This window comes from Macaca nemestrina, chromosome 16, assembly GCF_043159975.1.
Source record: "Macaca nemestrina isolate mMacNem1 chromosome 16, mMacNem.hap1, whole genome shotgun sequence".
NCBI lineage: Eukaryota > Metazoa > Chordata > Mammalia > Primates > Cercopithecidae > Macaca > Macaca nemestrina.
The window spans coordinates 3,421,316-3,437,002 of NC_092140.1; the positions used below are offsets into that span (position 1 = coordinate 3,421,316).

General features: G+C 50.3%; 1 protein-coding gene across 2 annotated transcripts in view; it reads left to right on the plus strand.

Moving 5' to 3' along the window:
- Positions 1-7,375: 7,375 nt before the first annotated feature.
- LOC105485299 (RAB20, member RAS oncogene family) overlaps positions 7,376-15,687 on the plus strand; it is a 66,130-nt gene continuing 57,818 nt past the window's right edge. Inside the window, exon 1 of one of the 2 annotated variants that reach the window (XM_011747594.2) lies at positions 7,376-7,749. In XM_011747594.2, coding sequence (XP_011745896.1) covers positions 7,578-7,749 — 172 coding nt within the window. In that variant the 5' untranslated portion in view covers positions 7,376-7,577. The remainder of the gene's footprint in view (positions 7,750-15,687) is intronic. The other variant, XR_003018842.2, reaches the window with a different exon arrangement.

The window sequence follows — 15,687 nt, forward strand, 5'->3', positions numbered from 1 at the left end:
TCTTATTTCTTTTATGAGACTATTAATGGTCACAGAATTTCTCAGTTTGCATCTATTTACAAAAAATGAACTACATAATTTTCTTGGCCTCACAGCACATTTCACTGATGAAACTGGAAAATTAATTACCCTGTTAAGCCAGTGGTTTAAACCAGACAGAATAAACATCTAACTTGGTGCTAAACAGCTGGTTTAAATAGACCCTTAACCCTGTACTACCTCCTTCCTCAACACTGCTTCCTGCATGTGAATACGGTGATTTATAGTCTTTAAGGCATTTTTGTAAGGAGTGGCTGAAATTCGACACGGAGACATTCTCTTGGTTTAGTTTTTCAAACTGCTGGAAAATTCCTTTAACGTTTTCAACAAACTTGCTCGGTGAATTCCAGGTGCCAGGCACTGGGGTAGGTGCAGGGAACAGTCCCTCCCTCCACAAACTCTAAAAGCAGCAGTGAGTGTTTCACGTGGTGTTTCAGTTCACTAGTGAATTTATTAAAATGTGTATTGATTGAGCATCAATTGCCTTCCAGGGCCAGGCACTTGGGAGACATCAGAGAAACAAAACACAAAGATTCCTGCCCTCATGAGGCTTCTTCAAACATTTACTGAGTGGCAGAATATGCTGAGAAAGGGACAATGCACTCGGTGAGGTGTCGAATGAGGTTAGGACCTGCTCCCTGACCCGAGAGAAGTTTTAAACTGCTAGAGATGATGACAGTCAAATGAGTCCGTGAGTCATTGTCAGGGGCTAAACTGCATGGAAGAGGCTAGCAGGGTGGTAGAAACTCAGATGAAGGAGCAGGAAAGGGCTCCCCAGAGGGAGAGGATTAGAAGGGGGTGTGCCTGGGCTGCACCTCATGGAATTCCTGAGTCCTGCACAGAATTCCAAACCTGCACAGATGAGGGGTTGGAGGGCTTTTCAAGTGGGCAAACTCAGTGAGCAATGAAGTGGAGAAATAGCTGGTCATGATATGCTTATGGGATGTTGCTTCTGGCCTCACCAGGGAGGGGAATTCATTCATTCTTCTGCGACTCAGTGCTTTCTTCAGTGCCCATTGTGTGCTGGGTGCAGTGGTGTTCACCAGGCACAGTGGTGAACAACACAGAGGTTTCTCCCCCATGGAGCTAACACCCTAGAGAAGGAAACGGCACCATCAAACCTGTAAATGAGCCACATACAGGGCAACAGGGGGTAAAGTAGGTGGGAGAGCAACTGTAAAAAAGGGTGGTAAGTGTGAGTGCGTGTATGGAGGGGGGCAGGATTTGAACTTGTGGAGATAGAAAGTAGGGAGCTGTGGCAGGTCTCTGGGCAGAGAAAGCAGTGGTTATGAAAGGTTAGTGTGACAGTGATTGGGACGGCAGGAGCTTGGCGTTAAGGAGACCAAATAGGAGTGGATTCTAACTATTTCGGTGTAAGAAGGTTCCAGACAAGTGGGTGTCTGTGGGAAAAGAGAGAGAAGATGTTAGAGGGATTTATTTAGAAGGGAAAATCCATTGGGCTTGGTGATGAATTGGATATGGTTATAAAGATGGTGAATGAATGAATGACTCTGCATTTAGAGAAGGGCAGATGAATGATATGGTGGGTTGCCATATTGAGAGATCCATGTGGAAAGGCTTAGTAGGTGGATGAAGAAATGGACAAAGAGCTCAGGTGAGAGAAGCAGACGGGGGGTAACATTTGGAGAATCAAAAATCATGCTCCAGGAAGTGATTCAACTTCCTGATGGTAAAAAAGTAGAAAGAAGTGTAAAAATTCTAGGTGAGCCTTGAACACCTGCTGAATAAATGGAGAGGTATACCATGTCCATAAATGGGACATTTTCATATTATAAAGATATCCACTCTTCCTAAATTTAACTATACATGTCATTAATGTGTTTCCTAAGGTTAGATACATTGATTTCAGAATTCAGATGGAAGAGTAAAGGTTCCAGAATAGTCAAAGGGACTTTGTTAAAGAAGGATGAGGGGAACCCGCCCTAAGACAGTGTGGTGCTGTCCAAGGTTAGAAAAATATAGGAGTTGGACAGATAGAGGGTCCAGAAATTGATACTTACGTAACTGACTTTAGCTGATGGTTTAAAAATCAGTGAGAAAGGATGAGCTGTTTAATAAATGGTAACAGGTCAATTTGCTTTCCAAATCCATAACATAAAAATCAACTTAAGTCCCTACCTCCTCCCATAGAATAAATTAAAGATGGGTTAAAGCTTCACATATGAACATTAAAACCTCTCATAGACTAAAGAGGGCTACAATTCTTTATCATTCCTCCCATGCAGACATAGAGTGGACTTCCCTGGCCCTTGAAGCTGGACCAGCACTACACTTTCTTGACCCACATGGAGAAGTCATGCTGAGACTTCTGACTAGGCTGTAAGAGGCCTCGTCTCTTCCACTTCATCTCTTGGCACATGCTCTTTGGAGCCCTGAGCTGCCTAGCAAATAGTTCAGCTGCCCTGCCGGAGAGGACATGTAGAGGGTCCCGGGAGCACGGTCTTGTGGGGATGACGACCACATGAAGGAGCATTGGAACAGCAAGTGTGTGAGTGAAGAGTCCACTGGGGTCCTCCAGCTCCACTCACCTCCAGAGACTCAGTCCCAGCTGCTGTCTGCTTGCAGCTACATGAGAGGCCCGAGTGAGATCAGCCGAGCTGCCCAGCCAGACCTAGTTACCAGCGGAACCACAGACAGAAGAATTGTTTTAAGTGACTCCATTTGGTGATGGTTTGTTATGCAGCAATGGGCAACCGAGATGACGCCATACATTGTCTATAACTGCTGTTGTGTGCTGAACTGTGACCCCAGAAATATGCTGGAGACCTCACCTCCGATGCTGTGTTTGGAATATATGTGCACCTCCAAAATTAAGTTGTGTTGGAACTCAAACAACAAGGTGATGGTATTGAGTGGTCTTCTGTCTCTTCTGCCATAAGAGGACACATGGACAGCATCATCTATGAGGAACAGGCCCTCACCAGACACTAAGCCTGCCAGTGCCTTCATCTTGGACTTCTAGCCTCCAGAACTGAATACATTTCTATAAAGTATCCAGTCTCAGGTATTTTATAATAGCAGCACAAATGGACTAAGACACTCAGTGTTTCAGAATATGATCTTATTTGGAAACAGGGTCAATGCAGACGTAACTAGTTAAGACGGGGTCATACTGCAGTAGGGCAAGCCTTAATCAAATACAATTCATGACCTTATAAGAAGACAGAAACTTGGACATAGAGAAGAGACACACAGAAAGAAGACAGCTACATGAGAACAGAGGCAGAGGCTGGAGCCACAAGCCAAGGAGCTCCTGTGGCTCCTAGAAGCTGGCAAAGGCAGGAAGGACTCTCTGTTCGAGTCTTCAGAAACAGCATGGCCCGGCCGAGGCTTTGATTTGGATGCCTAGCCTCAGAACCGTGAGACAATAAACTTTAGTCGTTTAAGCCATCCAGCTCATGGTACTTTGTTATGGCAGCCCCAGGAAATGAATAAAGCTATGAGCATACATGGTAAATTACCTTTCAAATGGAACTGAAAGGCATGTACCGAAATCAGGAACATGATTACCTTTGGAGGAGGAGAATGTTAACCTTCTGACAAAATCAGTTCTTGGAAGTAGGGACACAGCTGGCATCTTTCATATTATTCTCTACTTTAAATATATTTTCCAAAACAAACAAACAAACAAACAAATCTCCAGGTGAAAGGATGAGAGGATTGAAGCTATGTGAGAACATGGAGGGATGTGAATCCCAAGAGGGAATGCCAGAGGAACACTGGAGACCCGGAGGGCACAAAAGCACATGAGGATGGAAGGAGCTCGCTGGATTTAGAAACAAGCCAGTCCCGGCTGGTGCAGTGGTTCGTGTCTGTAATCCCAGCACTCTGGGAGGCCGAGGCAGGAGGATCACTTGAGGTCAAGAGTTTGAGACTAGCCTGGGCAACATAGCAAGACCTCATCTACACAGAAAAAAAATAGCCAGGCATGGTGGCACACACCTGCAGTCCCAACTACTCAGGAGGCTGAGGTGGGAGGATCACTTAAGCCTGGGAGGTCGAGGCTGCAGCGAGCCATGATTGCACCACTGCACTCCAGCCTGGGTGACAGATGAGACTCTGTCTCAAAAGAAGGAAACAAGCCAGTCATTGGCGGCCTTAGGAGGCAGCTTCTTTAGAGAGAGGTGGGCACAGAAGTGAGATGGCGCAGGCGCAGGAGAAGAGGGTGCTGAGGGAAGTCTGGCCCTGAATGAAAGGTGACAGGGAAGATGGTAGTGAGAGGAGGCTGCAGCAGTAAACACAGGTGCCTCAGCTCCCAGAAGGAACAAGGAGGCAAGGGAGCCGCCAGCTGCACTCCTCAGCGTGTAATGAGCACAGGGCCCCGTGCAAAGGAGAAATCAGCTCCACTTAGAATCCAAGTGATTCCAGACCATTATTACCAGTCATACAAGCATGAGAACCCTCTCCTCTCCTCCTGTCACAGACCATCCCTGATGTTTGTTTGGTGCTTTTTACCCTTCCAGCACTTTCCTGGGCAGGACTGCGCTTGCACCTCCAAACACAGGATTGGGCAGGATCGATGGGATGACTGGCAGATGAGGAAACAAAGTCAGAGCTCCAGCCTTCATACCCGCTTCCCTCTCTTGGTCTCAACATTCAAAAAGATGTGTACGCTTCATGAAATTCCAGGGCTTTGCTTCCTCGCTTTGTGGCCAGTGACTCTGTGGGGCTGGGGGTAGTGCACATTGATCCGTGTTGGATCACCTGGTCTCCAAGCTCGAGTCCCAGCCCATCCTCATTGTCCCTGTGCAGTGGGCCATTTAGACCTACTCACAACCTTGTGGCCTTGGTTTAGTTTGTTTAAACAAAGCTATTCACGTTCTATTTCATTGTGACCCTCTCCAGGGCAGATACGAAACTTTTTTTTTTTTTTTTTGAGACAGGGTCTTATTGTCTCCCAGGCTGAAGTGCAGTAGTGGCACAATCACGGCTCACCGCACTCTTGACCACCTGGGCTAACATGATCCTCCCATTTCAGCTTCCTGAATAGCTAGGACTGCAGGTGCACACCACCATGCATGGCGAATTTTTTCTGTCTTTTTTGTAGAGACAGGGGTCTGCCCATGTTGCCCAGGCTAATCTTGAACACCTGGGCTCAAAGGATCCATCTGCCTCAGCCTCTCAAAGTGCTGGGATTACAGGTGTGTGCCACTGCGCCTGGCCAACAGGAACCAAACCTGATTCATGTTTGTGTCACCCCAGGCCAGGCACTGTAGCTTGTGTGAAAATTGTCAGAATCGAAATGGAGTCACTAATGTTAAGAAAACCCTGACAAATAGAGCCAGGGAAGGCCATGAAGAGAGGGTTCTTTTTTTTTTTTGAGACGGAGTCTCGCTCTGTCACTCAGACTGGAGTGCAGTGGCGCAATCTTGGCTCACTGCAAGCTCCGCCTCCCGGTTCATGCCATTCTCCTGCCTCAGCCTCCCGAGTAGCTGGGATTACAGGCGCCCAGTAGAGACGGGGTTTCACTGTGTAAGCCAGGATGGTCTCCATCTCCTGACCTCGTGATCCACTTGCCTCAGCCTCCCAAAGTGCTGGGATTACAGACGTGAGCCACCGTGCTCGGCAAAGAGAGGGTCCTTGTGCCTGGTAACAAAAAGGACTCTCTGGAAAAACTGCAACCTTGCACAAAGGTCACTGCAATCTCCCACAAAAAACAAGTCCTGCAAGGACATGGCCCAGCCACTGGCTGTCCTACTTCGAACTGACATTGCCTTCGTTATGGATCTTTGTAGCCACAGATAATTATTTTCAAACAATTGTGCAGTCCGCCTTATTTTTTAAAAAACCTTTGCTTTCTTTGCCTCCCTGAATATGCACAAGTTTACTATGGCATGCATATTTCTATTGCAATGCTCTATTGCAAAATAAGTATCTTTTTCTTTTAGACATCCTCTCTGTTATTTAGGTTGTCACTTGCATGCAACAGGCATTGAATAAATGCCGAATTGACTGAAATTTGTTCTGAGGATGAAGCAGTGCTGGCTGAGAAGAAGCCGGGGTCTCCTGGTGCATTTTCCATGCCCCAGAAGGTCCACTTCCACCTCAGCCCCACACTGCTCAGTCTCAGCAACCTGACGTGCCAGGGCTGAGCAGGTATGATAGGCCTTGGCATTCCTGCCTTGTCGGAGTCTTAGGGCACCTACCGAAGGAGGCAACGGGCCTATTTCCCTTTACAGGACACCGGTTTTAACCTGCTCAGGGTCTCACCGCCTTTCTCAGCCAGGCCAGCGGCCAGAGCGACACTGTCCCCTGTCAACTTAAAGTCCATTCTACCTCTCATTTTCTCTAAAAAACCCCAACCAACCAACCAACAAACCAAATTCCACACGCTGCATATTTTAAAAGCATTTCAAGGTTTACTCTAAAAAGTAAGGAGGACTTGAGAGGCCGGGGCGGGTGGATCACGAGGTCAGGAGTTCGAGACCAGCCTGGCCAACATGGTGAAACCCTGTCTCTACTAAAAATACAAAAATTACCCGGGCATGGTGGCTCATGCCTGTAATCCCGCCTACTCGGGAGGCTAAGGCAGGAGAATCACTTGAAACCGGAAGGCGGAGGTTGCAGTGAGCCGAGATCGCGCACTGCTCTCCAGCCAGGGCAACAAGAGCAAAACTCCGTGTCAAAAAAAAAAAAAAAAAAAAGGAGGAAATATTTCTCAAGTAGCGATTGCAACTTCCATAGTCAAATTTTCATTCCAAGCCATAAATGGAGATGACTGTCCACTTTTCAGGTACAAAATAGGATAAAAGGCTTCTTGCAAAAGTCAAAGAGCAAAACCAAAATCCTCCACAAGCAAAACCCTCCACTAGAAAGCGCCCCCATCTCTAATCTCTAACAGTGAGAGCCTCAGGACGGGCTCCGCAGACGCTCATTTAAAGCAAACTTTTTCAATGACCTTGAGGGTGGTTGCACTTACACGCACGCGGAGAAGCAAATCGACCGCAGCTGGAAAGGCGCTGGGTCGAGCGTGAGAGGAAAACGCTCTCACGTGTTCCTCTCCTAAAGGAGCGTGGAAGAGAGAAGGGGGTTCCCCAAGGGCCCCGGCCCTTCCACCTCGCTCGGCCCCGCGGCCAGGCTCCTCGCACCGCAGCCCCGACCGTGCAGAAGCGGAGAGGCGGAAGGTGCGCCCAGAACTTTCATTTTCCATCCTGCAGCAGTCCCGAGCCTCGGCTGGAGAACTCCAGTTCTTGCGAAATCGCGAGGTCCGGCAGGGGCGGGGTGGGGGGAAGGGGATGGGGCGGGGCCGGGGCGGTGAAAGGGCCCGGGGGGCGGGGCGAGGCCGCCGCGGTCCGGGCCCCCGACGTGCGCTCCGGGCTCCGTAGCCAGCTCCTGCCCGGGCGCGCACACGCGCTTCCTCTCTTGCGCTCCCGGGCGTCCGGAGGCGAAGGTCCCGGAGCGTTCCCGAGAACCGGGTCGCGGCGAGTCCAGGGTCCGCTCCACCAGCTGCGCGCGGGGCGCACGAGCCGGCCAGCCTCCGGGAAAGGGTGCGGGGCGCCGGGGGTTCCTGCGGGAAGATGAGGAAGCCCGACAGCAAGATTGTGCTGCTGGGGGACATGAACGTGGGGAAGACGTCGCTGCTGCAGCGGTATATGGAGCGGCGCTTCCCGGACACGGTCAGCACGGTGGGCGGCGCCTTCTACCTGAAGCAGTGGCGCTCCTACAACATCTCCATCTGGGACACCGCAGGTGAGGCCGGCGCCGCCTGAGCCACGCCGCTCTGGGGCTCCGCCGGGGACCGGGGGCGCGGGGCTTCCAGCAGGGCACCCGGCCGCGCACAGGGTCCCGGCCTCGGACAGCAGATGCCTTCTTCTCGGGGTTTCCCACTCGTCCTCCCTTGCTGGTTGGGCTGAGCTCTGCCTGCTGAGCCACTCAGTGACCTCAGCGACAATCCAGTTTGCAGAGAACCCGCTGGTCACTTGTGTACCTAAGCGGCCTTTTCTCCCGAGCCCCGCGTTCCTGCTCTGCTGCCCTGGGAACCAGAGACGCTCCTCGGTGGCTGCTTTGTTGGGTATTTTCAGTTTTTACGTACCCGTAGGAACATGATCTTTAAGATTCACTTGAGGGAGGCCGGGCGCGGTGGCTCAAGCCTGTAATCCCAGCACTTTGGGAGGCCGAGACGGGCGGATCACGAGGTCAGGAGATCGAGACCATCCTGGCTAACACGGTGAAACCCCGTCTCTACTAAAAAAAATACAAAAAACTAGCCGGGCGAGGTGGCGGGCGCCTGTAGTCCCAGCTACGCGGGAGGCTGAGGCAGGAGAATGGCGTAAACCCGGGAGGTGGAGCTTGCAGTGAGCTGAGATCCGGCCACTGCACTCCAGCCTGGGCGACAGAGCAGACTCCGTCTCAAAAAAAAAAAAAAAAAAAAAAAAAAAAAGATTCACTTGAGGGGTGAGCAGAGCTGGTGTTATTAGCCCCTTTTTAAGAAAGAGTAAAATGAGGCACAGAGTGGTCCCCTTCTGGGTTTACTCAGGAGAGAGGAAATAGAACTGGAGCCTCCGGACCTCTCAGCCCGGAGCATATCTGCCTTTTACAGTTAATCTTCTGCTTGATCTTGGCTCAGATACGTCATATGGGTTTGGAGTGACTTCCGGTGGAAGCATTTGTAAGATAGGTAATGAGTTATTTTTAGTGTGTAGTATTTGTGACTTTTCAAAAGTACAACTTAGAAGATCTCAATTCAAGCTTTCTGTTTAACATTGGAAAATAACACTGGTGATTGTAGCATTGCAATGGAATATATTTCCTTCTCCTTACAAAAGAGTAAGATATTGTAAGTGAAGAAACTGGATTCGTGTGACACATTTTCAATGAGTGTGAGTTTTTAGAAGCCTGAAACTCTGAAAGTTCTGACTTCTTTTATGTCAGCATTTTAAAAAGTCATATACCCAAAGGCCCCGTCCAGAGTTCTTAAATTGCCATCTTGGGTGCGACAGTATGCTGAATAAACAAGATGATAATTAATTCTCTCTTTAAAACTGAATTAACGAAGCTCACAGAGGTACTTCCAGTTCTCCCCCTCCCTTTTGCCTTCTTTGATGCTTGCTTTTTCATTATTATTATCCCAGTTAACATCGTGACTAGTTTATTGGCAATCATCTTGTGAAAACAATGTCCCCGGGTAAAGAGGTGCATTTCCCGGATCTTTGCTCCAATTCTGTCTTCCGCCCCAGGCTGCAAGGGTGAGGTTTACTGAGCTGACTCCCTCACACTGAGCATTTGTTAACGATGGAACGCATGCTCTAGAAGTCAAATCGAACCCGCTTCACGAACCCAATTTGCTTTTGTACAAAGTCAAATGGAACCTAATTTGCTTTTGTACAAAGATTTGCCCCTCTGCTGCTTTCGCTGGCTGGCTGGGATTTACTGCTGCCCTTGGTTTACAAGTAGCAAGGTTAATGTAGGAGTGTTATTGGGGGACCCAAACCGAAACCCCTGTAGTGGCTGCAGTTGGAGGCAGACTCTTACCACACGGGGTGTTTCTGGAACAAGAGCTGCCCTGCAGTGCTAGAACAGCCCCTGCATTGGAGGGAATGAAGTAGCAGTTTTGTTTCGACTGGCCTCTTGCTTCTTCAGCACCAAGGACATGATGCAGCTGGAATCTTGATCACCAGAGGATTTTGCAATTGTGCTGATGTGATGCCCTAGATGTCTTGAAGCGTTCCTGGGGGCAGCAGCTCATTTCCTGGCATCCGAGGCTGCTGCTGCTTGTTCGAAAGATCCTAAGGGTGAATTACTAGAACTCCTCAGAACAGAGGGTGACCAGGCCCCTTCTCCACATTCCTGACTTCCTGTGTACTCAGGCGGCCCTGGCCCAGAGTTGGCAGGGACACAGGCCACCCTTGCCTGCCTCCTCAGTGGTCTGTGGCCTGACTGGGTACTTGAAGGAAAAAGAGAGGTAGGAACAGATACCTTTTCTATAATTATTGGAAATTCAGAATTTAACTTTTAGGGGACCTTATTCTTTTCCTTCTTTTGTTTAGCTCCTAAACTTTCTCTCCATCACACAGACATTGCTTTTCAAGTTGTCTTTGTTGTAATTGTCATAACCGAGGCAGAACGATAAGGACCAGCCGGAGGAGGAACCATTTTCAAAGTTGCTTTTAGCAACACAAGGCAGGGTGGGCTGGGGTGGAGGCGCAGGTGTGCGGAGGGTGACAGGATGTTTAATAGTAAAAACGATTGCACGGGGGTCGGTGTATACCCAGTGCCTGGCTGCTTGTAGCCTGTAAGGCAGGATGGAGCTGAAGAGGGAGAAGAGAGTTGGCAGGGTAGACGTACATTACCCTATTCCATTGACACAACAGCCCTCCAGAGGGAGGTGTGATTATTTGCATGTTAAAGATGGGGCCGGGCGTGGTGGCTCACACCTGTAATCCCAGCACTTTGGGAGGCTGAGGTGGGTAGATCATGGGGTCAATAGATCAAGACCATCCTGGCTAACATGGTGAAATGTTAGCATAAACATAAAAAATTATTAACATAAATAATTATTATATCCTAAACATACAAAAATTATCTGGGTGTGGTGGCACACACCTGTAGTCCCAGCTACTCGGGAGTCTGAGGCAAGAGAATCACTTGAACCAGGGAGGCGGAGGTTGTGGTGAGCCAAGATCGCGCCACTGCACTCCAGCCTGGCGACAGAGCGAGACTCTATCTCAAAAAAAAAAAAAAAGAAAAAAAAGATGGGAAGACAGGGCCACATGGTGGCTCCTGCCTGTAATCCCAGCACTTTGGGAGGCTGAGGCGGGCAGATCACCTAAGGTCAGGAGTTCAAGACCAGCCTGGCCAATGTGGTGAACCCCTGTGTCTGCTAAAAATACAAAAATTAGCTGGGTGTGGTGGCTGGCGCCTGTAATCCTAGCTACTTGGGAGGCTGTGGCAAGAGAATCGCTTGAATCCTGGAGGAGGAGGTTGCAGTGAGCCAAGATCGCGCCATTGCACTCCAGCCTGGGTGACAAGAGTAAGACTCTGTCTCAAAAAAAAAAAAAAAAAAAAAAAGATGGGAAGACAGCAGAAATTAAGTGGGATTTAGACCTTGGTTCAGCCAACTCCAACTCACTTGTCTCATTATGCCGTTTTAGGGGGCACTTGTCACTCCCAGCCCTCGTCTAATTGGGCACACACATGTGGAGTGGTTGCTGTGCATGGGTGGGCGCATCCAGGAAGCAAAAGGAGGTTGCCCAGCGAGGAGGCAGAGCCCTAGAAAACATACCCCTGTGCTCCTCTCTGCTGGTTGCTCAGGACAGTCTAAAGTGTTGCCTGTTGTTGGCAAATATAAACTGAGCTTCCCTGGTGCCAGATACTTGTTCCACAGCAGTGAGCAGGCTGGCTGGCTGCTGCTCTGCAGGCTCTGGATTCCAGAGGAGGGGGAAAGGCAGGCAAGAAGTGAGTGGTACAGCTTCACATCTGATCATTACTTTGAAGAAAATACGACAGGCTGATGAGAAAGCGGCTGGTGTGCCCAGCACAGACCTGGTCCCCAGAGCCCTGGAGACAGAATGCCCTCTGCATTTGTTTTCCTTCCCTTCTCAAGGCCGTGGCCTGGTGGGTGGTGGGAGGGGGGGCACTACCTGACTCACGTTTGCATCCCCAGCACTTGGCCCCTGAAGAGCCAGCTTGGAAGGCAGCGGGGAGCCCAGACTTGAGCCGCTTCCCTATGCTGGCATCCAACTCCAGCTGTGTCTCTGGGGACTGGGTGTTGGAGAGGGTGAGTGCGTTTTGCATGTGGAATGGAGGCATGTCTGTGGGAGCCTGAAGCCAGGCTGTGACAGACAGAATAGTGGCCACTGCAAAGGTGAGACATCCTGGTCTCTTGAGAGTCCTCTGGCCTTTGGGTCCTTCTGAGGCACCAGCAGAAGGTTATGTGGCCACACCAGGGCCTCCTCTCCAGCACAGGCATTCTGGATGGTGGACCTCTTAGTGTGAGCCTCCCAGCAATCTGCCTGAGGACTTCCCACATCACCAAGTCCTGCTGTCTTCCCTCATCCTATCTGTTCTTCCTCATCTTAATATAAACAGCCAGAGAAATCCATACCTTCAACACTTTGTTTGGAAATCTCCTCAGCTAAATATCCAACTTCATCACACATGGTTATGCTTCCCTCACAGCTGTGGGGCACGACTCAGCTGAGCTCTCTGGCACCCCATCCTCACTCCTCCACTTCCGATAACGCAGTCCTCATTCCGACCCCAGGCTTCCACCTGTAATTGGCTCCTCCTGGTGGAGGTGTTCACTCTGAGGATGCAGGTTTTCTCTGCCATGCTTCTTGCTTCCTTCTGATTCCTCACCAGCAGGGCTGTTCATGTGCATCTTCCTGCCAACCATCTGTTTAGGCCAATCCAGGCTGCCTTCTCATGATCCTCAAATCCTCCCAGATCTGCCATTGCCCAGTTCTAAAACCACTTCCATGTTTGTAACAGCCTCTCTCTGCTCCCAGTTCCAAAATCTGTGTCAGTTTCCTATTGCTGCTATAACAAATTAGTTACTTAAAACAACACAAATTTGCCTGGCATGGTAGCTCCTGCCTGTAATCCTAGCACTTTAGGAGGCTGAGGTGAAAGGATCGCTTGAACCCAGGAATTGAAGACCAGCCTGGGCAACACAGGGAGACTGTCTCTACAAAGAATAAAAATGTTAGCCAGGTGTAGTGGGGCGCACCTGTAGTCCCAGCTACGTGGGAGGCTGAGGTAAGAGGATTTCTTGAGCCTGGGAGCTTGAGACTGCAGTGAGCCATGATCATACCACTGCACTCCAGCCTGGGCAATGGAGCAAGACCCTGTCTCAAATAAATAAATAAAAATTAAAACCATAGATTTATTGTCTTTAAGTAGTCCAGAGGTCAGAAGTCCCAAATGAGTCTCTCACTGGGCTCAAGTCAAAGCTTGCAGGATTGCATTCCTTTCTGGAGGCTGAGGGAGGAACCTGTTTCTTAGACTTGCCTGGCTTCTGGAGCCTGCCTGATTTCCTGGCTTTATCCTCTCTCCGAAAAGGCAGTCTGGTTAGGTCTGTCCTCTACAGCATCCCTCTTCTAAGGGTTTAAAGGACCCCTGTGATTTTGTGGGATCCATCCTGGTCCTTGTTTTCAGGGTGGCTGGCTGGCAGGCTCAGCGTCCCTCACCCACGTGACGTGGGCACAGGTTCTGGAGATCAGGGCATCTGCTGACCACAGCCGTGGCCGTGGCTGTGTCACCTCCTTTTGCATCAGACTCCTCCTGTATAATAAGGGGAGAAAGGGGCACCTGTCTGAGCATTATTAGGAGTCAGCAAGTTAAGACTGGCAAAGTTCTCAGAACAGCGGCCAGAATGAGGAAGCACCATGTGAGTTTTGCTAAACAAACATTTGTCTCCTGGCCTTGGGTGCCTGTCACTGAGATTACACCAGCAGGCATGTTACAAAGGGAGGAGGGAGGCTCAGCTGGGCCCCCAGCAAACAAGTCTCTAATAAATGGGGAGGCCATGGCGAGGGGAGGGAAGGTGGGGGACACTCGCGGTGGCCATGGTGAAGAGTGAGAATAAAAGTCGTCGTCCGCCATCCGAGGGCTCAGCAACCTGGGAGACCCGGCCATACTGAATTTCTTCCTTCGCTGTTTGCAGTCGAGCAGGGGGCTGGTTGATGACTGGTTTCACCCACAGAAGGCAAAGGCTGATTCACGTTTGCACTTCCCTGGCATCCTCTGCCCGAGCTGCGAGGAAACAGTTCCTCTATCTGTCTCAGCTGAGCTTTGGCGTGAGCCTTGCAGACCCCAGCGTTCTTGGTGCCAGAACCCAAGGATGGGTGGATGGCAAAGATGTGGAAGAGAGATGGGCCCAGCCTCTGGCCTCTTTAGAGGATGCTGATGGCTGACCCACCTGAGAAGGGATCAGGGTGCAATGGCCCTGGAATCTGTGTCACAGAAGGCAGGACTGAGAAAATGGGGGGGGTTCTGTGGTGTGGAATAGAGAGGACTGGAGTCGCAGTCCCAGGAACTGTTTGCTGGAAGGTTGTCATATGGAAGAGGAATTCAAGCCTCATTTGAGTTCTACTGGGGCGTGTTAGAGTAGTGGGGGGATTTGTGGCGGGAGAGCAGGTGTGGCCTGTGTGTAACGGCTGCCTCCGAAACTCGCGCTTCCAACACTTACAGTAATTGCCACTGTATGCGGCTTCCTGCCACGTGCCAGGCCCTGTGCAGGCTCCATACTCCCGGGCTACATCCTTTTCTCACATCTCTGCCTGGGAGGCGTCAACGTTGCCATCCTACAGACTGGGAAACAGCATCTTACAGAGGTGAGGCGGCTCCCACAGTCGATCCCTGACAGTGCCAGGGCCGCTCAGCTTCACAGCCTGGTCTTCCTGCCCTTGGGAACCCAAGGTCTCGATGCTGCTTGGCTCAGGACCTAGAGTACGGGTTTCTCCGTGGATCAGGTCCCTCCCTCCCAAGCCGAAAGGCAAGGATTTTTCAAGGAAAGGCTCATGATGGATTTAGGGTCTCAGGTTCTCCAGGTCCTCTCTGGCCTCAGAGATGCTGTGAACCCAGGCTGGGCTCTGCAGCGAATGAAGATGCTGCTTTGCTCACGCAGGCTCTTTCCTAAGCCCCAGGCGAGATTCTGAGCAATTGGTTTAAGAACTTTCTCTTTACTTGAACAACTGCAGTGCAGCCCAGGAGAGGATGCTGGAGTTTTTGGTTATGGAATCTTGGTGCCTGGAGGAGGGAGAATGTGAGTGCTCATTCAGGTGAAGTTAGCTAAGAGATTGGCCTGCATCCTGTGAATGCAGACTGCTGTCTGCCCAAGGCAGAGCCCAGGTGGCTTTTGTGAAGGACAAAGGTGGCTTGTGGGTGAAGGTGCCGAATGAGAGGGACAGTTCAGCTCTGAGGACCGCGAGCCCCCACCTCTCTCCTTCCAGTCCACATAGAAGCCTCAGCCCCCAGCCCCATGACAGCTGCTCCTTAGGGAATGGGTGGAGGCTGTGTCATATGTGTTGCTGCTTCAGGTTGGAATTGTGGTGATGCTGTGGGTGGGCCTGGAGAACAGCTCTCTTTGGCAGGGACCACAGGGGTGGCTGAGGGTCCACACTTTTGACTGACCTGCGAGGACTGCACATTTTTTAAAAGCCTTGAGAGATTGGTGCAGAAGTGAATGCACAGCCTGCAAAACACGTGGAGCCAGGGGGATTTTATTTATTTATATAATTATTTAATGTTTTTGAGACAAGGTCTCAGTCTGTTGTCCAGGCTGGAGTGCAGTGGGGTAACCACAGCTCACTGTAACTTCAACCTCCCAGGCTCAAGCAGTCCTCCCACCTCGGCCTCCTAAGTAGGTGGGACCACAGGTGTGCACCACCATGCCTGGTCAATATTTAAATTTTTTTTTTTTTGTAGAGACAGGGTCTTGCTACATTGCCCAAGCTGGCCTTGAACTCCTTGGCTAAAGCGATCCTCCTACCTTGGCCTCCCAGAGTGCTGGCGTTACAGGCGTGAGCCCCTGTGCCCAGTCCGGAGTCAGATTTTAGCTGGTTTTCCTATTGTGTTAGTTCCTGTTTTCGCCTCACTCAGGAGAGGCTTCTGAGTGGTTTTTGGGGTCTTCATACGGTGACCCTCAACCTGACAATTAGTGTTTGTGTGACTGGAGACCATTTGGTC